Source organism: Bos mutus, chromosome 5 (assembly GCF_027580195.1).
Source record: "Bos mutus isolate GX-2022 chromosome 5, NWIPB_WYAK_1.1, whole genome shotgun sequence".
Lineage (NCBI taxonomy): Eukaryota > Metazoa > Chordata > Mammalia > Artiodactyla > Bovidae > Bos > Bos mutus.
The window spans coordinates 7,696,537-7,718,351 of NC_091621.1; the positions used below are offsets into that span (position 1 = coordinate 7,696,537).

At 43.2% G+C, this 21,815-nt stretch overlaps 1 protein-coding gene across 1 annotated transcript in view; it reads left to right on the top strand.

Annotated features, from left to right (window-relative positions):
* The window catches only part of PAH (phenylalanine hydroxylase), a 90,406-nt gene extending 72,566 nt beyond the window's left edge, over positions 1-17,840 (top strand). Inside the window, exons 7-13 of the mRNA XM_005898615.3 lie at positions 1,974-2,109; positions 3,212-3,281; positions 6,764-6,820; positions 10,204-10,299; positions 10,819-10,952; positions 15,085-15,200; positions 17,291-17,840. Coding sequence (XP_005898677.1) covers positions 1,974-2,109; positions 3,212-3,281; positions 6,764-6,820; positions 10,204-10,299; positions 10,819-10,952; positions 15,085-15,200; positions 17,291-17,334 — 653 coding nt within the window. The 3' untranslated portion in view covers positions 17,335-17,840. The remainder of the gene's footprint in view (positions 1-1,973; positions 2,110-3,211; positions 3,282-6,763; positions 6,821-10,203; positions 10,300-10,818; positions 10,953-15,084; positions 15,201-17,290) is intronic.
* The last annotated feature ends 3,975 nt before the right edge of the window (positions 17,841-21,815 follow it).

The following is a 21,815-nucleotide window of genomic DNA, read 5'->3' on the forward strand; positions in this document are numbered from 1 at the left end:
CCAGTGGACTATATACTGCACCAGTGCCTAGGAGAGAAGTACAGTTCAGTTCAGTTGCCCAGTTGTGTCTGACTCTTTGCAACCCCGTGGACTACAGTATGCCAGTCTTCCCTGTCCATCATGAACTCCCAGGCTTGCTCAAACTCCTGTCCATTGAGTCAGTGAAGCCATCCAACCATCTCATCCTCTTTTGTCCCCTTCTCCTCCTGCCTTCAATCTTTCCCAGCATTAGGGTCTTTTCCAATGAGTCAGCTCTTCACATCAGGTGGCCAGTGTATTGGAGTTTCAGCTTCAGCATCAGTCCTTCCAATGAATATCCAGGACTGATTTCCTTTAGGATGGACTGGTTGGATCTCCTCGCAGTCCAAGGGACTCTCAAGAGTCTTCTCTAACACCCCAGTTCAAAAGCATCAATTCTTCAGTGCTCAGCCTTTTTTATAGTCCAGCTCTCACATCCATACACGAGTACTGGAAAAACCATAACTTTGACTAGACAGGCCTTTGTTGGCAAAGTAGTGTCTCTGCTTTTTAATATGCTGTCTAGGTTGATCATAGCTTTTATTCCAAGGAGCAAGCTTCTTTTAATTTCATGGCTGCAGTCACCATCTGCAGTGATTTTGGAGCCCAAGAAAATAAAATGTCTAACTGTTTCCATCGTTTCCCCATCTATTTGCCATGAAGTGATGGGACCAGATGCCCATTGGAGAAGGCAAGGGCAAACCACTTCAGAATTCTTGCCTTGAGAACCCCATGAGCAGTAGAAGAGAAGCATCAAGTAGCGATTATAGAAACAGACTCTGAAGCCAGAGTGCTGGTAGCTGTGACCTTGGGCAGAGCTTTAATCGCTGCATCTTCTCAGGTCCCCCATCTGTAAAGTGCAGAGAATAGGAGCTCTACTTCCTAGAGTTACGATGAGGATTAATTCGTGTATATAAAGTGCTTAAACCTGTGTCTGACACATGGTGGGTATGATACAGTGTTAGCTATTACTATGGAGAAGGCGATGGCACCCCACTCCAGTACTCTTGCCTGGAAAATCCTATGGACGGAGGAGCCTGGTGGGCTGCCGTCTATGGGGTCACACAGAGTTGCACACGACTGAAGCGACTTAGCAGCAGCAGCAGCAGCTATTACTATCATGATCATGGTCGTTACCATTCTCCTTCCAAGTCTGAAATTAGGGAGATTGAGAGACAGATACAAGAGCCAGAGGATGGGTGATCAAAATGGTATTGGTATTTTATTACCAATAGAAGCTGCTTCAAGAATGTGGTATAGATGTGTAGGCAAAATGGACTTTCTAATGTTTCACCCCTGGCTTAGGTAAACTAACTTGCCAATTAATTCAGTGGCACAGTATCTAGTCATTGGCTGGCTAAAAGCAGACTAGAATGTGTTCCTGTGTGGACAGTCAAGAGAGAAAGGGCAGAGAGGGTGAAGTTGAGAATATTCATTTCCTCTTCGCAAACTCTCAGTCAGAGAAGTCACTGTTCCTCATGGGGTATACCTATATGAGCTATATGGAAAGCACTACAGAAAAGCTAGAAGTGCTCCTTTCATATTCTTCCCTCCTGGGAAGCAGAATGAAAATTCCCTGCTACTCTGGAAACATGAGAAGTAAGGAATAAGTGTTCCACCCTAACAAACAGTAATGAAAGTTTAAATTTACTGGAAGTTTCCATGTGCTAGGCTCTAAGTCTTTTATACTTATTAGCTCTTCTGATTCTCAGAATAATCTTAAGAAATATTTCCCCACATTTTGCCCATGAGAAAACAGGCTCAGAGAGGTGAAGTGGCCTGACCCAGATCACCCAGCTAGAAAGTACTAAAGCATAGATTTGAAGTCAGTTCTGCTTGGCGTCCATGTCCGTGCTCTTGGACAGTTGAATGTACTGCTTTCCTCCCCAGTGGTCTTCAGGCCCCTCTGGCTCCCTGTGATGGGCTCTGAGTTTTCTTTCTCCTCTGCTTCCCAGGTTGCACTGGTTTCCGCCTCCGACCAGTGGCTGGCCTGCTCTCTTCTCGGGATTTCTTGGGTGGCCTGGCTTTCCGAGTCTTCCACTGCACTCAGTACATCAGACATGGGTCTAAGCCCATGTATACACCAGAACCGTGAGTACTGTCCTTTTGCTATCAGTTTCTAGCCACAGTGAGTTGCATCTCACCCGGCTCCAGGAACAAGGCTGGGACTCACTGTGGGCTGGTCCACAGGACTCATTGCCTGCATTGTTTGATGATAGTGCAACAAGGGAATTTCATCTCTTCTGGGGATTTTCCCCATCCAAATAGACTGTACTGATTGGAGATTTAGGCATCTTCTGAATCAAAGGTTCAGATGAGAGAATGAGAGTTCACATTCAAATTCCAAAGAGACTGTAGAAAAGTCAAAGCTATGAAATGCCAAATGGGAATAGGAACAAATGACAGCCAGGTGGTCTCAACACTTCCTGATTCCTGGATCACATCTAGATGATTCTCATCTCTTTGCCTAGGTTGGGTCTCAGCTGAAGATACAGAATGTCTGGCCACTATGCTTCTTATTTTTGCATGTAGCCATCTCCTTAGACAGCTAGAACTGAAGTAGTTTATGTGATCAGTCAGCAGGATACCCCAAATGATCTTTCCCAGCCTACAAAATTCATTACTAGAAATCAGAAAAGACCTATTACTAGTAAATCTGGCACCTAGAGTGTTAAATAAATGTAAGTTTCCTCCTGTAACCAGTGTCAGCCCCCTCCAGGATAAGACAGGAGCATCATTAATATTATTATTGTTGTTGTTACTGTTATTATTACTTCTACTATTATTATTTAGTTCTCATGGAGAATAACTGAGCATATTGTATCTGCCCAGGGATGTCAATACCAAGGAGAAGACTTGGGATGGGAAGTGTTTGTGATCCACAGTTCATTCAGGTGTATGGCTGCCCATAGGTGTACTGGCTCTTTTGTTCTGCATCCCACTGGGCATACGCTCAAAATCCCCTGGCTACTGTGTTCTGTCCTGTCCCTTACATTTCTTTTCCCTTCTTCTTTTTCTCTTGTATCTTGTTTCAACTGATACCAAGCCTTACATACCCCTTATTCTTAGGAATGAGGTTATAAGACTGAATGAGTTGCTTGTTGCTTTCTGCCCATTCCTTGTGTAGAAAGACTGAGTCCTGCATAGCTTATAGCCCTCCTCCCCTCCAAGCTCTGTGCTTTTTGTTTTTCAGGGACATATGCCACGAGCTCTTGGGACATGTACCCTTGTTTTCGGATCGCAGCTTTGCCCAGTTTTCCCAGGTGAGCAGTTAATTTCTCTAGACTTCTAGTTACAGGGTGAGACCTGGATTGCTCAGATAAATTGAACCCATGGAGGGGCTCCCATGTCCTCTGCGAGGGTGGAATCCAGGTATAGTTCTGTGACCCCATCACAGGTGGGAATGTGGTCCCATGGGGCTGGCTAATTACCAGTTTCAGGGACCACAGCATGGAGCTGGTGATTTGGTTGTCCTAGGAATTGTGTGTTATTGACTTAGCTAATTTCACCTGTCCTACTGGATGTAGTTTAAGAGCCTTTTCATCTGTGAAAACCTCCCAGATCCCCATGCAGAAGTAACCTTGTCTTCTTCCAAGTTCTCGTGGATCTTTCCCCTCATATTTTGGGTCTTTGCCACTTTCTACCTTATCAGGCAATCATTTTTGTATATGTTTTAAGTAAGTAAGATGGCATTTGCCAAGACTCTAGTGCCAATAGGCTGACTCATGGCAAAAAATAAAGAGCCAGCTGCCTTCTCACCATCATCAAGGCAGCAAGCTAAGCTTTGATTCATCTATTACAGTGGTAAGCAGGCTCAAAAATGCTTTTTGGATGAGTGAAAGAATCCTACAAATTCTCTTCTGGCACTGAGAGGCAGCCCCAAACCATGGCTGGGCAACTGGGATGGTGGGAGAGTGGAATGGTAGTGCTGAGTAGCCCGGAGCAAGTTGCCAGTCACCACAGAAGTGGATCAATAAAGAGCCCTTCCTGATAGTCTCCTTCCTCACAAGGAGGAATAACGATCAAATAGAATGACCTATGAGCAAATGCTGGGCCAAGGATGAGTTTCATAGTAATGGGATTGTATGTGAATCACTTAAGCATATTCCTTTAGCCAGAAAGAAAGAACTATTTCTACTCTTGAATGAGGAGGCTGCTACATGGCAGCTGAAATAAACAGAGAGCAAAATTAACTGCTTACTGAACAAGGAAAAACTGTACTTTTTAGACACAGCCTCTCTAAACAAAGAAAACAACTGCTTTTATGTGTGTTAGATGCTCAGTCATGTCTGACTCTTTGCGACCCCATGGATTGTAGCCCACCAGGCTCCTCTGTCCATGGTATTCTCCAGGCAGGAATACCAGAGTGGGTTGCCATTTCCTCCTCCAGGGGATCTAACAAACCGAGGGATTGAACCCCTGTCTCCTGTGCCTCCTGCATTGGCAGGCAGATTCTTTGCCACTGAGCCACCTTATGTGGGCTTGGGGGAATTGCGAAGTTCAGAGATTGTTGGACTTTTAGAAGTGGGAGTGTTTAGAAATTAGGTGAACCTTTGCTGTGCAAGTGTCACCACAGGAGTAGCTGACTTTCAGAAGTGTGGTTCCTGCTGCCAAGATGTCATAGATTGCTATCAAACTAGGACTGGAAGTTTTTATTCTCATTACTAAAAGTTTTACTTCCCAGTCAGAGGCTAAATGGCCATCCTCCTTAAGCCATTTCCAATTTGGGGATCCCCACAGAGGGGTTGGAAGTTACCTGAGTCAGCAGACAGGAGCTTCTGGCTCATCCATGTTCCTGGTTCCAATTTTGACCTGGGCAGTTCCAAAGCAGAGAGTTATTTTGAGTTCCCTGAGCATATTCTTTTTTGATCTAAAAGCAGGACTAGTTTCCCACTGGAGTGCAGAATGGACTGGGGATGAACCACTTTGGGTTCCTTGTTTTAGGCAAGATCTGGGCTCACAAAGAATAGTGGCTATGAGAACAGGGAACCCTTTCAACCTGCATTTATTGATGATGACTTCTGTTAGACTTGGGCTTCCCGGGTGGTGCTAGTGGTAAAGAACGCGCCTGCCAGTTCAAGAGACGTAAGAGACGTGGGTTCAGCCTCTGAGTCGGGAAGATCCCCTGGAGGAGGACATTGCCTCTCCTTAAAGGGATTTTTCACGGGCTGTGCATTTGGCCTGTACAATGCTCTTTCCTCCGCTATCATCAGAGCCAATAACAGCCTCACTTTCATCAAGTCTTTGCTCAAATATCACCTTTCCAATGACGCTTTCAAATTGTGGTGCTTGAGAAGACTTTTGAGAGTCCCTTGGACTATAGGGAGATCAAACCAGTCGATCCTAAAAGAAATCAACCCTGAATGTTCATTGGAAGGACTGACGCTAAAGCTGAAGCTCCAGTACTTTGGCCACCTCATGTGATGACTGACTCATTAGAAGAGGCCCTGATGCTGGGAAAGATTGAGGGCAAGAAGAAAAGGAGGTGACAGAGAATGAGATGGTTGGATGGCATCACCGATTCAATGGATATGAGTTTGAGCAAATTGAGTGAAGCACAGGAAGCCTGGAATGCCTCAGTCCATGGGGTTGCAAAGAGTTGACATGACTTCGAGATTGAACAACAGCAACACAGTGATTTTTTAAAACCATTCTGGAGCCTTATTTAAAATCACAGCCTCGGGACTTCTCTGATGGTTCAGAGATTAAGAATCTGCCTTCCAATGCAGGCATTCGAAGGTTCGATTCTATCCCTGGTTGGGGAACTAAGATGCCATATGCTGCAGAGCAACTAATCCCGCATGCCTAGAGAAGCTGCATGCTGCACTTACTGAGCCTGCAAGCTGCAACAAAGACCCGGTACAGCCAAAAACAGAAGATGAAGGATAGGGCAATCAAAGCCCCCGACCCCACCCCTGCTTCTCTGGCACGCTGGATCCCCCTTGTCCCTTTCTCCAAGAGAAAGTTCTTCTTTCCGAAGAACTTATCACCTTATGACATGCTTATTATTTACTGTTTATCCACTTAAATGTAAAAGTCAGGAATCTTTATCAATTTTGTACATTGCCCGTCACATAGAAGGCATTCAATAAATATTTTTGGAATGAATGAATGCATATTAGTAGGAAAGAAATATAATATATATGCACACACACATATATATATTTGTATATATATGTATGTGCTTTGTCTGCTGCAAATCAGTCTGGAGCAAATGCTGTAAAAGAGTCAGAGACCACTAGGGGCTTCTGAGTTGGGACCTGTAATAAGAGGTGGCCCGTGACATCTCAGACTCTCCAGCTATGCATATACCTGGACAGATGTCAAGCACTTCACAGCAAGTCTCCTATGGTATCTTCAGGGGGCTTGATGAAGTCCCATCTGGTGCACCAGGAATATTCCACTTGAACTGTGGAAGGATAATCAGGACTTGAAACGTTAGACACAACCTACCGTGTGACCTTGAGCAGGTCATCTCTTTTCTCTGTGCCTTGGTTTTCTCTTTTGTAAAGTGAATAGAGGACCAAGTGATGGAGAAAGGCTTCCTCCATCCTTGAGATCTGTGATTCTGTGAAGTGTGGTCAGGGAAGCCTTGACAGAACAGTTGAGAGTCTACCTGGGCCCTTCTGAATGTATCTAGCCACCCATCCCCTTCCTGTGGTCAAATACGAGGTTGGATCTGAGAGTCAAGGTTGAAGGTCAGCAGACCCCAGCCATGTCAGTGCCGGTTTCTCTGCCGTTACAGGAGATTGGCCTTGCCTCCCTGGGTGCACCTGATGAGTACATTGAAAAACTTGCAACAGTAAGTACCCTCTCTCCCTGGTGGATGGTGGGAATGTCTTGGGCCTTTGAAACTTTGCTGCTTTCCTGAAAGCCAGATCATTTGAAAAAAGAAAAAATCTGAATGCCTTGCTTACATTTGCACAAGTGACATTTCACATTTTGACTTCTTCTTAGTGGTTTGATTTTGAAATCAACTACATGCAGATGTTTACATGTAACTTTAAACAGTATGTCTTGAAAGCACCAACAGGCTATAATGATAGTCGTTGAGAACCCCCTTGAGTGGGTAGGTAGTCGTCTAGATTCACATCTTTGAAAACAAAATATTTACTTTCTACCTAACACTGGAGCCAGCATTGGATCTTTCCTTTCTCAGATCCAAGGTAGAAGTGGGAACTGGCTTTTCCCTTCTAACCAAACACTCTCTTCCCCAGGAGTATGATGACTGTCATCCATAGACACCATGGATGAGCACCACAGCAGGGGCTTTCCTTCCTGTAGACCCCTTTCCAACTTGAGTGATTCCCTCCCTAACCTCTAGGCCACATTTTTAAATAATATGCTCAGCTTGGAAGAAAAGAAATAAAACTATATAACGGAACTAGGGACTACAGATTAATGCACACATATCATTCAGTTCAGTTCAGTTCAGTTGCTCAGTTGTGTCTGACTCTTTGCCATTCCATGGACTGCAGCACTCCAGGCTTCCCTGCCATTATGATATATCTGTTTAGAAGTTTGTGAATTTAATTTAAGAGAAGGTTGAAACCTCCCAGATCCTTTCTCACTGCCCAGCTGCTCTGAGACCTTGGGCAAGTAGCTTTTGCACCCTCACCTCTAAAAATGGATACAATTTTTTATATCATTTCCATCTCAAAAGTACATCATGAGGATCTTGAGGATCAAAAGAGTTAAATTTGTGTGGATGTAAGTTTTTAAACGCCAGATGCTGTGGTGATACAAAAAGCAACTTTCAAGGAAACTGCAGAACTTGATCGAACCTCTCATTTGTAAGAAAAAAATAAACTCAAACACAGAGCATTAAGTTACCTGCTGTAATTATGATAAAAGTATTCATTACCAACCTAGCTTCTCAAAAATAATCTTATTATTAATATACTGATCTGGGAATAATCTTGGGCCCCTTGGTCTGCCCTTGAGATGCTGTGTCACTGTATGTATGTAACTTGACCTCTCTGGGTTAAAGATGTCTCATCTGTATGTGAGGAGCTCAGACTGACTCTGTTCTGACAGCCTTCCCAGGTTTCACATTCTCTGCAGTTGCTGCTGCTGCTAAGTCGCTTCAGTCGTGTCCGACTCTGTGCGACCCCATAGATGGCAGCCCACCAGGCCCTGCCGTCCCTGGGATTCTCCAGGCAAGAACACTGGAGTGGGTTGCCATTTCCTTCTCCAATGCATGAAAGGGAAAAGTGAAAGTGAAGTCACTCAGTCGTGTCCGACTCTTTGCGACCCCATGGACTGCAGCCTACCAGGCTCCTCTGTCCATGGGATTTTCCAGGCAAGAGTACTGGAGTGAGTTGCCATTCACATTCTCTAGTGCAATAAACAGACTTCCCTTGAAACCCTGGGCCTTGGCTTTCTCTTGGCCGTATAGTAGGAAAGAAAGTGAAAGTCACTCAGTCGTGTCTGACTCTCTGCGATCCCATGGACTATACAATCCATGGAATTCTCCAGGCCAGAATACAGGAGTGGGTAGCCTTTCTCTTCTCCAGGGGATCTTCCCAACAGGGATCAAACCTAGGTCTCCCACATTGCAGGTGGATTCTTTACCAGCTGAGCCACAAGGGAAGCCTGAGAATCCTGGAGTGGGTAGCCTATCCCTTCTGCAGCGGATGTTCCTGACCCAGGAATCAATTCTAGGACCTTATTTCCCAAGCCATTTATCTGGGACATGTTGCACTGGGAGCTATTGAAAGAAAAAGACTTGGTTTTTTGGGAGGCTGAGTGCAGTGACTGACAGGGTTTTAACACAGATTTTTGGATGGTGGGGATATTGAATAATAACCTTAGAACTCTGAGGCCAAATAAGGAAGCAGATAACTCAATAAAATGCAGTGATGAAGTTTATTGTGGGTAACTTTTTTTTTTTTTACCACAAATAAGATCTTTTATTTGTCACCATTAAGAGTCTGCATTTTAAACCGATTCTTGGATTAGTGGCTCGTATCCATCAGCTCGTTTAACTTTAGCACCTGTCTCATCCCTGGTAGCTTTTCCAGAACTACTACCTTCTGTATTGTGGGTAACTTACATGCAGGAAAGGGTGGGTAGACAGCAGCCAGAGGCTTTGGCAACCACACTCTATGCCACAAAAAGGGTACGGGGGATTAAAGGGGCCAACGCTACAAGATCAAGTGCAGCCAAATTAAATTTATTAATTAATTAAAGGGGCCAAAGCTAAGGGTAGAATCTGATTACTAAGAGAGAAGCAGGTTCACACTGTCAGGAGTAGGGGTTTTTTCCTCCCCCGGAAGGTCTCATGACCATTATTTCTTGAGAAGCATTACCCATCTGCCTCAGCAAAAGTTTTTATATATCAGATGAAGTTTTTATATCAGATAAGAAGGATAAAAGTTGATGAGGAACTTATTTGGTGCAGTCCTTGTGAGTAGACTAAAGTTCAACCATGCAGAAAAGGATAGGGTTAGGACTTCAGGCTTAGATGGAGCTGACAAAATGGAGTTGGCGTGGTTCAGCCACACAGATGACAGGATACTCCCTCACTGATTCTATCATGACCCAATTCCCTACCTCCCACTGAGCCTGATGGGATTGTCTGGTAACTCCAACCAACTTGGGGGAGCAACTCCCTCTAGCTGATGCCACAGAGAAGAAAGCGGAAGGGGTGGAGGAGTTCCTGTCATAGAGAGTGGCTTGTTGGGAGTATCCTTTGGGGGCTTCCTTAATGCTCTCCCACAACTTCCCATCATATCTTGCATTCAGTTCAGTTCAGTTCAATCACTCAGTCGTGTCTGACTCTTTGCAACCCCATGGACTGCAGCACAGCAGCCTCCCTGTCATCCCTGGAGCCTGCTCAAACTCATGTCCATTGAGTTGGTGCCATCCAGCCATCTCATCCTCTGTCATCCCCTTCTCCTCCTGCCCCCAATCCCTCCCAGCATCAGGGTCTTTTCCAAGGAGTCAATTCTTCATATCAAGTGGCCAAAGTACTGGAGTTTCAGCTTCAGCATCTTGCATTCAGCCAACTCTTAATTCAACAGGTAACTGGATAGGGTAAGGCATAGCACACAAAACCATGACCCCAGATCAGGCTGATTCAGAGCATAGACCTGCACAAACTCACACCTGGGCACCTTGTCTCTGGCCCTGGGTCACCTGCTGCTTCCTTGTGTATGCTTTCAACTTGACTTTCCATTTCAGATTTACTGGTTTACTGTGGAGTTTGGGCTCTGCAAGCAAGGAGACTCCATAAAGGCATATGGTGCTGGGCTCCTGTCATCCTTTGGTGAATTACAGGTATGAACTGAACAGGAACTATGGATGGATTTGAGAGTGGTAGGTACAGCAGACCATTCATTTTCCCTTTATGCTGTCAAAACCCTCTTATATCCACTTTGAAACTGAACCTTGGAGTTTCTCCTCAAGTGATTGACCTCTTAGCAGCTATGATTTGGTCATGACTGTGGGATTTAGAAATTGAAATTGAACTGCAGATACATAGGTCTCCAAACCAGAGGGGCCTCCTGAATCTAGGATTGAACTGTGCATTGGGACATAGACAAACACATGCTAGAAAATGTGGCTGCTCCCACACCCTCTGTTGATCAACCTTACCTGAAAATGGTTGGGGTAAAATATTCCTTTTGATCCTGATTACTGTCTAGTATGTGCAAATAATTTAGTTCATCTGCATTGGGACTAGGGTATGGAAGGAATCAGGATAAGGTGGGAGGGGATGCACAAATAGCCTAGGGGACGCGGCAGGGACCAGCAGCCCTGACGTAACCATGACGACTTTCCATTTGGGACCCGCAGTATTGCCTATCAGACAAGCCAAAGCTCCTTCCTCTGGAACTGGAGAAGACCGCTGTCCAGGAGTATACGATCACAGAGTTCCAGCCTCTGTATTATGTGGCTGAGAGTTTTAATGATGCCAAGGAGAAAGTGAGGTGAGATGGTAACCACGGTGGGCCAGCAGCCCTTGGGACCTCCTGACTTGACCTGGTGCCGCCGGCCTGTGGGAGGTTGGGCAGGAGAATGGACTCCAGTGCCTACAGCAGCGGCGTGCATCGGACAGTATTCTCTCCCCACCCTCTCTCTTTCCACTCCCTGTTGAGAGAAGTGCCTTCCTTTGCAGGACCCCATTTCATAGCTTGTTAGCCAAACATGATGATCCCTGCAGACAGGCCTACCACCTTATCCTTGCTCAGTGCGGCCACCAGGTCCACCCCTGAACTCTGCTATGTTCAGAGTGGCCACAGAGGTACCCCCGTCAAACAGCCCTAGGTGTCTTCTCACCCCACAAAGTCCCTTGTCACTTTAATCTCCCACGTATGTGCATAACTCACCCCCCACCCCTTCAGCCTTTCAGTTCAGTTCAGTTCAGTTGCTCAGTCGTGTCCAACTCTTTGCCACCCCATGAATCGCAGCACGCCAGGTCTCCCTGTCCATCACCAACTCCCGGAGTTCACTCAGACTCATGTCCATCGAGTCAGTGATGCCATCCAGCCATCTCATCCTCTGTCATCCCCTTCTCCTCCTGCCCCCAATCCCGCCCAGCATCAGAGTCTTTTCCAATGAGTCAACTCTTCGCATGAGGTGGCCAAAGTACTGCAGTTTCAGCTTCAGCATCATTCCTTCCAAAGAAATCCCAGGGCTGATCTCCTTCAGAATGGACTGGTTGGATCTCCTTGCAGTCCAAGGGACTCTCAAGAGTCTTCTCCAATACCACAGTTCAAAAGCATCAATTCTTCGGTGCTCAGCCTTCTTCACAGTCCAACTCTCGCATCCATACATGACCACTGGAAAAACCATAGCCTTGACTAGACGAACCTTTGTTGGCAAAGTAATGTCTCTGCTTTTCAATATGCTATCTAGGTTGGTCATAACTTTTCTTCCAAGGAGTAAGCATCTTTTAATTTCATGGCTGTGGTCACCATCTGCAGTGATTTTGGATCCCCCCAAAATAAAGTCTGACACTGTTTCCACTGTTTCCCCGTCTATTTCCCATGAAGTGATGGGGCCAGATGCCATGATCTTCGTTTTCTGAATGTTGAGCTTTAAGGCAACTTTTTGACTCCTCTTTCACTTTCATCAAGAGGCTTTTTAGTTCCTCTTCACTTTCTGCCATGAGGGTGGTGTCATCTGCATGTCTGAGGTTATTGATATTTCTCCTGGAAATCTTGATTCTACAGCCTTGACGCCTTTACCCACACTTACCCTTTTTTGTGTGTCTTTCTCTAACCAACTTCCTTAAAATCACTACCCAGCCCTCTCCCCCCAAGTAGTCCTTACCCACGCTGTGATTTACTTTTATCCCTAGTACTTATTAATGTCTAAAATCTTGTATGATTTAAGGTCTATGAGGATAGGGAGTTTTGTCCTTTCTGTTCTTTCCTTCCACTTCAGGAACAGTGCCAGACACATAGCAAGCACTCGGTATTGCTATTGTCCAGTTGCTAAGTCATGTCAGGCTCTTTGCGACCGCACAGACTGCAGCACACCAGACTTGCTTGTCCTTCACTGTCTCCTGGAGTTTGCTCAAACTCATGTCTATTGGGTCGTGATGCCATCCAACCATCTCATCCTCTGAATTAGTGAGTAATTGGCAAATGTGCCAATCGCAGAGGCAATTCAGCACCAGACTGGTGGAGTGGTACCAAGACTCTGAGACTCTCAGCCCTCCAAGAAGATGGCTCTGCCATCAACCTGCTAGAGCCACACTGCTCCCAGCAGGAGATAGTCTGGGCAGAAGGTCTACTTAGACAGGGCAACCATGAATCCATTTTTACCACTTCTTTTGCTATATCTTAGCAGTGATGCATAATAAATATAAGTCTTACAGGCTTCTGGGATCCCATGAAGCTGGGCATGTCAGCTTTGAATGCACCAGACTTAGGTAACCAACAGTAAAATGGTAGCCCACAAATGTACTTTCTTTGACCCCAAATGATTCCCTTTACTCTTTTCTCCAGGGCCCTTAGGTCCTTCCTGCCATTCTTTCCCATTTTTCTCCTAAATTTTCACCCTTACTGGGAACCTAGTCTTCCTGTAGCCCTAAAGGTTCCACTTTGCCATTCCTGGGACTCCTTTAGGGTTATGGATTTTTGTGAGTTCATGCATTAATCCACCAAGGTAATTATAGTCACAGGTAAGGTGGTTCAGACAGTAAAGAATCCACCTGCAATGAATGAGACAGGGGTTTGACCCCTGGGGTCGGGAAGATCCCCTGGAGAAGGGAATGACTAGCCACTCCAGTATTCTTGCCAGGAGAGTCCCATGGACCAAGGAGCCTGGTGGGCTACATGCCATGGTGTCGGACACATGTGAGAGACTAACACTTTAACTTTTCTAGATGCCTGGTAGCTATTTTGTACCAAACACTGTTCTCGGTGCTTTTCAGATATTAATTCATTTAGTCATTAAATAAGATCACAAATTGCAGATAGGGGTACAGAAACATTGAAGGGGTAAGTAACTCACTCAGAGTCATACAGCTAGTAAGTGGCTGGCCCAGGGTGTGGACTCAGGCAGTGGAACTCAGAGCCAGTACTCTTAACTGCTGAGTTGCACTGAGATTCCCATATGGACAGGCCCTTCAGGAAGTTCTCAGCCCCAGGCCAACAGGGAAGACCTTGCCAGGACATGGGCCTCTCTTTGAAATCCCACCAGCTCTGCTAGTGTTCACTTCCCCTGGTGACTCGGTGGTAAAGAACCTGCCTGTAATGCAGGAGACACGGGTCCATTCCCTGGGTCAGGAAGATCCCCTGGAGGAGGAAATGGCAACCCACTCCAGTATTCTTGCCTGGAAAATCCCATGGGTGGAGGAGCCTGGTGGGCTATATAGTCCATGGGGTGGCAGAGAGTTGGACATGACGGAGCGCACTCACTCACTGCTAGTGTCTAGAGCCCAGAGGAGACACAAAAGCTCTCATCTGCTGAGAGCTGGCTCACAGAATGAAAGAGAATTCTAAAGAACACAGTTCAAAAAAGGAAGGGATCTGAGCATCTCTGGGATACCCTCAGAGCATCCCGACTAAAAGAAACCATGCCAACCATTTTCAATTTCGGTATTCAAGTTCTAGCAGAGATGGGTCTGAGTTTGTTCACACACCTGGCTGCTTGATCTGAGGAGGGCTGAGTGGGCCTCAGACTGATAGTTCAATTCATATACCCGCAGTGGGGGAGGTCGATTCCCCACAGAAAAAATAAGGGGCGCCTGGGAATAAGAGGGAAGAGAGGAAGAGCAGGCAGAGCCACAGGCGTCTACTACTATTCTGGTTCATGTCACCAGCTGCACTGAGAAAGCTTTTTCCAAAGAAGAGATGGGGAAGGATACTTAACCACTTATTCTTCATGCATCCATAGTCACTAATAAAAGATTCCTCCCAGGCCCAGGAGTGATGCGCCAGGGAGGGCCAGGCCAGATTCAGACTACCCGTGTCCTTTCCCTTCTTTATAATGTATTGCCAGCATGGCCTTAGTAGTTATTTAGCTTCCTCAAGCCTCGGTTTCCTCATCATAAAATGGGAATAGTAAAATGGTACCTTCCTCTTAAGGTTTTTATGAAGACTAATTTAGTGATAATAGTTGTTAAGAGTATAAAACAGTTGAAACTTGCTATGGTTCTCAAACATAGGAGGCCCTCAATCCATGTTGAGTTTCATTCATAGTGTTGTCTTCAACTTTGGGAACCATGTTTCTTTCTTTGCATTGATGGTCAAGCATCTCAGAGATTTTTTTTTTCTTCTATAACATTCTTTGGCTAGGTTTTACTTACTCCTTTTATTTTGTTTAATGATAAGAATTTGGTCTTATTGTATACTGTGCTTTTATTGTAAGCTACTTCTGACATTTTGGAGGCATGTGCATAAGTGTGTTTGTATACACACAGACACACCTACCACATACAAAGGCTTCCCAAAGAAGACCTAAAACTCCATTTCACTTCTCAGCCCAGTACTAAAGCCCCTGGTGAGGTTTCAATGCTACTAATAACCAAGTGAATGCCAATGAAAAATCTTTTAAAATTATTTTTCCCCAAATGGTAGCCTTCATTCAGACCTATGATTTTGGTTTCAGGAACTTTGCTGCCACAATTCCACGGCCCTTCTCAGTTCATTATGACCCATACACTCAACGGATTGAGGTCTTGGACAACACCCAGCAACTTAAGATTTTGGCTGACTCCATCAGTAGTAAGTAACATATGCCCTTCGAGGCCATTCTCTCATAGAGGATTGTGTTTTCTTACCTTCGTCAGAGGAACAGTAAGAAATGTATTAAATATTTAAGAAAAGCATTTCCAGGGAAGCCACTGACTTATTGAGAGAGAAAAACTTAGCAATAAAAAGCCAGAATTGCCTTGAGTGTCCTTTCTGCTTTGACCTTCCTGGACCCCATGCCACCTCTGATGACCCACCACCTTTCCACCCTGGCTTGTTGCTGCCACGTTCCTCTTTCTCCTTTGCATTTTCACTCCTTTCCCTCTAAGTGTCCACTGGACCTTACTCTGCCTGGAATACCAGCTCCTAAGGATAAATTTTTATCTACTTTATCAGCCACAGAGTAGTTCATCCATTGACCTTTTATTTTTTCTGGACAACAAGAATATTATAATAGTTGTTCTTAAAAAGTCATTGTGCTATTGTGTTCATCTCCTGATTCTTTCTAGCCTTCAAATTCCCCTCGAGCAACACTGACCAGCTCTTAGTTCCCATGCTTTCCCCTGGCCTTTGCCTATACAGTTTTTGTTTAAAATACTCTCTTTACCACTCCCATTTAGGGACCCCATCCCAGTTTATCTTTTAATCTTCATACATGTCTCTTCTTAGGGTAAGCCTGGTTTGGGTGTCCCTCCTACGTTTTGGCCTTCCCATAGATCCCTCTCTCAGAGCACTTATCATAGGTTTTTTATTTTATTTTTATTTTATAATTGTTTGCTTGTCTGTCTCTCAAACTAGACTTTAGCAGAGGGCCATGTCAGGTTTGCTGTCAAATCCACAGCAGTTATCCATATTCCTAAAGATCATATTAAGTACTCAAGAGCTATTGAATGAATGGAAAAAACCACCAAAGGATCAAGCTTAAAGGGAGAAGTTCTAGTCCGAGGGGTGGGGAGTTTCTATCTGTAAAAATGTTCTAACAAAGGCCAGAAGGGCTGGTGGGCTTGGCGTATCCCTCTCTACCCCTGTGATGTTGCCTGAGACCACTGCTAATATGTAGAACTAGCCCATTATACTCATTCACATCAGGTATGGCCTCCCTCCCATAATGAGCCATTTTGATAAAGTCCAAGGCTGATTCCCTCCCATAGATGCCATCTTGAACACTCAGCTGGAATAACCTGTTCACCGAAGAGGCCAGCCAAGGGCTCTGGAGGCTGGGGTGTGAGAGAGAAGGGTTAGGCCATAGCTGTTTTTTCTTCTCTCTTTCTCATTTCCCCTGAGAAAGCGAAAATACTTTAAAAGACTATTATTTATAAGAGGTTTCTAAAAATCACTGAATGACAGATTTAGGAACTGGAGGGTCCTTAGAGTTTTGTGACCTTATATAAGGCCCCATCATCTCTATACTGTCCTCAGGACCTAGGCAGGAATAAGGCTGGTCTGTCTCCAAGTCCCCTTCCACTTCTATGAAGAGTCTGTGTCCTTGTGGCCCCATGGCATGTGAGAACCTGCATGAATGAAAGTGACTCCATCATACCTTACTTAGTCTGGTGGTCTGGCGATCTAGGCTGAGTTATCTGCTTGGACCATGCCTTCTCCAACCTCGTGTGTCTCAGAATCACTTGGAGAGCTAGTTAGAAATGGATAGTCCTGAGTTGTACTCCAAGACTATCCCTGAATGTGTGATATGAGTCAGGGATTTGTATTTGTAATGAAGCCCCAGTGAATCCTGACATGGAGTGGGGATGGGGGGCTATGTGAACCCTACTTTTAGGTTCTGTGGCTTAGCCCCTTGCGAGCATCTGTGGATGGTCATGTGAAAAGGAAACTTAAAAGCTAGTGATTTCCCTGGGGAGAAAACTATTAACTCCTTCCCTGAGAAATAGACTATGGAAAGAAGAATCTTAATTACATTAATAGCTCTTAAGCACTTCCTACAACTTGGAATCATCTGTAATGGCTCAGATTTTATCACCCTAACTAAGCTGTCAGCTCCTTGAAGATTGGGGTAGTACCTAGTGTATCCACACACCCCACTGATTCCCTAGCCTTTTACACACTGCAGATACTTGAAGGGTGTTTGTTTACAGTATAAGTGGCTCCTTTGTTTTTCTTTGTAGGTGAAGTTGAGATCCTTTGCAGTGCCCTCCAGAAATTAAAGTGAAGTCACGGACAGAACCTAAACTGAGAATCTCTCAATGGAAATCCACCTACTTCTTTTATTTCATCTTAAAAAGTGTAAAAAACAAGTCTTAATTCAAAATGACAGCCTTAAATCCTTTCGAGAGCAAGTTGGCGGGTCAACAAATAAAATCATATGAAATGACAGCATATTAATAATACCCAAAAGCATAATGGTAGATCTTTTGGGATCATCTGTGATTTAGAGATGATAATCTCATACTCTGAATTGAATTAAAAATCAATAACCTGTCACATTTCATCAAAGTTAATGAAAATTTGGGACCTGTTTTATTCAACCTTCCTAAATACTTTCATTTGCTGTAGAGAATTCCTAAAGGGATCTATCCCTCACTGTGAAACACAAGCCTATCAGAATTGAATTTCTGGATTTAATATAAATTTTAACCTACAAAAGTCTTTTTCTGTTTCAGGGAACTATGATTCTACTTACTGCTTTGTTATTTTGCCTATGTAGATTTTCTTTAATTCAGAAGCCTATTAAAATCAATACAAATATTAAAATTCATAATGTAATATCAAAATATTTCTGTATGTTTTATTATCATCATAAACACTGGTATGGAAGGTGGTAGAACTTTCCATCTGATTCAACTTGCAGTATCATTTTCCAATCAATCAATTGTCAAGTCTGTTTGGGGAGACATTTTGAAGACATTTAAGATGCAATGCATACATGCTAAGTCACTTCAGTCATGTCTGACTTTTTGCAACCCCATGGACTGTAGCCCACCAGGTTCCTCTGTTCATGGGTTTCTTCAAGCAAGAATACTGGAGTGGGTTGCCATTTCTTCCTCCAGGGGATCTTCCTAACCCAGGGATAGAATCCAAGTCTCTTAAGTTTCCTCCATTCGCAGGTGGGTTCTTTACCACTAGCACTACCCAAGAAGCCCCTTTAAGATGCAGTAGATGTTAATTAAAATCCCAACTGGTAGATTTTCAGTAAATATTCATTGAATTAATACATTATTAAATAGCAAATCTTCGACAAATTTGAGAATTTTAAATTCATTAAGAAAAACTTTAGAGTTTTCTCAATTTTGTAGTTTCTTGGAATGAAATAATCCTCTCATTGCCTTAGAAATATATTAGCTGGATAAACTTATAACGCGAAAGAATGATCAGAGTTTCAGATTTCCCATCCATTGCAGGGGATCATTGTGATAATCTAAGTCAAGTCTGGGCAGTTGACAGATTTTGACTTTTGTTGCTTGTGCATTTTATGTGACTACACAAATATAAGAAACAGTGGGGACAAAAGCAGTGTCTTAAAAGCTTTGGTTTGAAATTCTCACCCCACTTTATCATTTTATCATGGAAATAGTTAAATCATCAATGATTTTTATAATACTTCTGCAAGTGTGATTCTCAGACCAGTTGTATCATTATCAACAGTAAATCCTAGGCACAATCTGAGCCTTGTTGTTGTTCAGTCACATCTGACTCTTTGCAACCCCATGGACTGAAGCATGCCAGGCTACCCTCTCCTTCACAGTCTCCCTGAGTTTGCTCAAACTCATGTCCATTGCGAGTCAGTGATACCATTCAACTATCTCATCCTCTGCCCCCGCCTTCTTCTCCTTCCCTCACTTTTTCCCAGTGTTAGGGTCTTTACCCAAATAAAATATCTGGGGATGGGACAGAGACTTGTGTTTTAAAGCACTACAGTTTATTCTCTTATGCCCAGCCAAGCTACCTCAAGTTTGAGAAGCCCTGATTTCTGGTGGTCAGTTCTGCCACTTGCTAATAATGTCATCTTGCATAAGTCTCTTCTCTTCTTTGGACGTTGGTTTTACTCTGACAATGAGGAGTTAAACTGGATGAATCAAGATCCCTTCCAGCCTTGAAATATAATTCAAATGCTAACGTGTCTTTAAACAGCTGTCACTAATCTATTAATGGGTGTAATAATACCCGCCCAAGTATGCCAGGCGGGTGGAAAGAAGAATTTGGTCTGAATGTGTCTGCGGTTTCATTGCTTTGAAAGGGGGATTTTCTTTCCTCTATTTCCTCATGCCTTTGAAGAACTCATTGACAAGCTATGATTCTAAAACTGGAAGTGGACTTTTTCTCTGGTGTTCATCTAGGGTTCAAATACCCTGCAAAGGAACTATTTTGATAACTATTTTTTTGCTCTGCTCAGTTGCTAAGTTGTGTCCAACTGTTTGCAACCCCAAGGACTGTAGCACAGGTTACTCTGTTCATGGGATTTTCCAGGCAAGAATACTGGAGTGGGTTGCCTTTTCCTTCTCCAAGCTGTTTCTTTACTTCACATTAAAGGTAAGTTAGAACAGTTCTTGATTTTGGTACTGAAATATTATAAAGTATTTTATACTGGCTATTTTATTTTGTAGTGATTTTTAGTCCTACTGAAGATAATTTAGTGTGTTCTAAGTGAAAGCTTAGGCAGGAAGAAATTATGTATTGGATGGAAGCTAGTCTCTGAAATTTTCATGTGTTACTCAGTACTTAGCTTTTTTCATCTGGATATAAAAGGTACAGCAATTGGATTCAATATATTTCCATGTGTTAGTATTATTATTTGTTCAATACACAGTAAACAGTTTTTAAGGAAACAATAGTAATGTTTTACTGACAGCTAATCTTGCTATGTCCAAAAAAATAAATATATGGAAGAATATTAAAACTGTGTAGTATTAGTGTTCAGTGAATTTCTGAAAGGAGGAAACTAAATTTTAATTCTAAATTTCTAAGTTATATCATTTAGTTGTGCTTCAGAGAATCTACCACTAAAATATCATCTTCATGAAGTCAAGAACCTTTATTATCTTTTTCACCACTGGAAAGCCTTGGCATGTTACACATGGTAGATGCACAATACTCTTCAATCTTTAAAACTTTTTCTGAGTTTAATCACAAGGAGTGTCGTGAGATTGTCTCTCACAAATAAACTATTTTGCGAGAAAAATTTGAGAACAACTAAACTTGTGATTTTCCCATTTAAAATCTATTGAAAAATATTATTCTAGGCTATGACTTTTTAAAAGAAAAATATTATCTCCTGTTTAAGCTGGGTTATGGCTAGGTAGTTTGTATCTTACACTGCTTCAAAAACTGACATTTAGAAATGCTTGTTGTTGCTTAGTTGCTAAGTCATGTCCAACTCTTTTGCAACCCCCTGTACTGTAGCCTGCCTGGCTCCCTTGTCCAAGAGATTTCCCAGGCAAGAATACTGGAATGGTTTGCCATTTCCTTCTCCAGGGGATCTTCCCCACCCAGCGACTGAGCCTGCGTCTCCTGCTTAGCAGATGGATTCTTTACTGTCTATGCCACCAGGGAAGACCGTGGAAGGTCTTAATAAATGTCAATTAATAAAGGGGACAAAAATGCATTGGTGAAACTTCAGAGTTATCCACAGTGGGGCTGAAATGGTCAGAAAGCAATAAGTGACTTGTCTAAAGATTGCAAAAAATCACAGGAGACAAAATAAGAAAGCTTAGTAAAATATGGACTGTTCAAAATAAGAAGGAAAAAAAGGTGATCAAAACTTTCGCCTCTCAATGAAGTCTGCACACACACACACACACACACACACACATGATCACTGCCTTTTAATAGCTTTCCCATTCAGTTTCAAAAACTATAAGCCATAGTAGATTTGATACATGTTAGAAATGAAACTAGTAGTTTCTGTGCCTTGAATTTTTACCTCATTTATAGTCTTACTTTTAACTTTGCTAGCTTCAAGGCACAGTTTACCTTTTCACCTGTAGGAAGCACAATTATTTTAAAAGAATAAGTTCAGAATGAGAAGCAATTGCAGAGAAAATTGATTCTAGCTCTCCAGGGTCTATACAAGTCATCTATAACGTTATCATTGTTCAGGGTTACTCTTTAACAATATTTGTTTTGTATGTGTCTTACACACTGTTTCATTTATGACAACAATCTCTGAGTAATAGAACACCTATGAAAAATAAAGAGACAAAATGTACCTCACTGAGAGATGGACCCAAAAGGAGATGAAACTGCAAGAAGAATAATACCTGCTTGTTTTCAGGTCTGTCTAAATGGGTAAAACGTGAATGGTGATTCACATGAACTGCAGTGTGTATTTTTTCTCAGATCATTCTTAGGAGAGAGGTGATGCCCCAAAATCAGTTTCTTTCATAGAGGTTATTAAAATTAGTACATGCTTTGGATGTCTATAGTTTATTCTTCCCAGAAGCAAATTAAAGACTATCTATTCAAGAAGAAATAAACTTAAGTCTTCTCTGAGGCTTCTTTATTCCTACAGGTTTTCAAAAAATGTCAGCTGCATCCTGTCTTTTTCTGCAGTCACCTTTCAGATGGAGAGAGTGCTGGCGAAAGGCTTACTGTCATTGTTCCTTGTGAGTTGTCAGGGGAGAATAGAGTTTAGACTTAGAAAGAAACGATAAGGAATGTACATTCCTTTGTTTTCAGTTTTTCCCTTATGGCTCT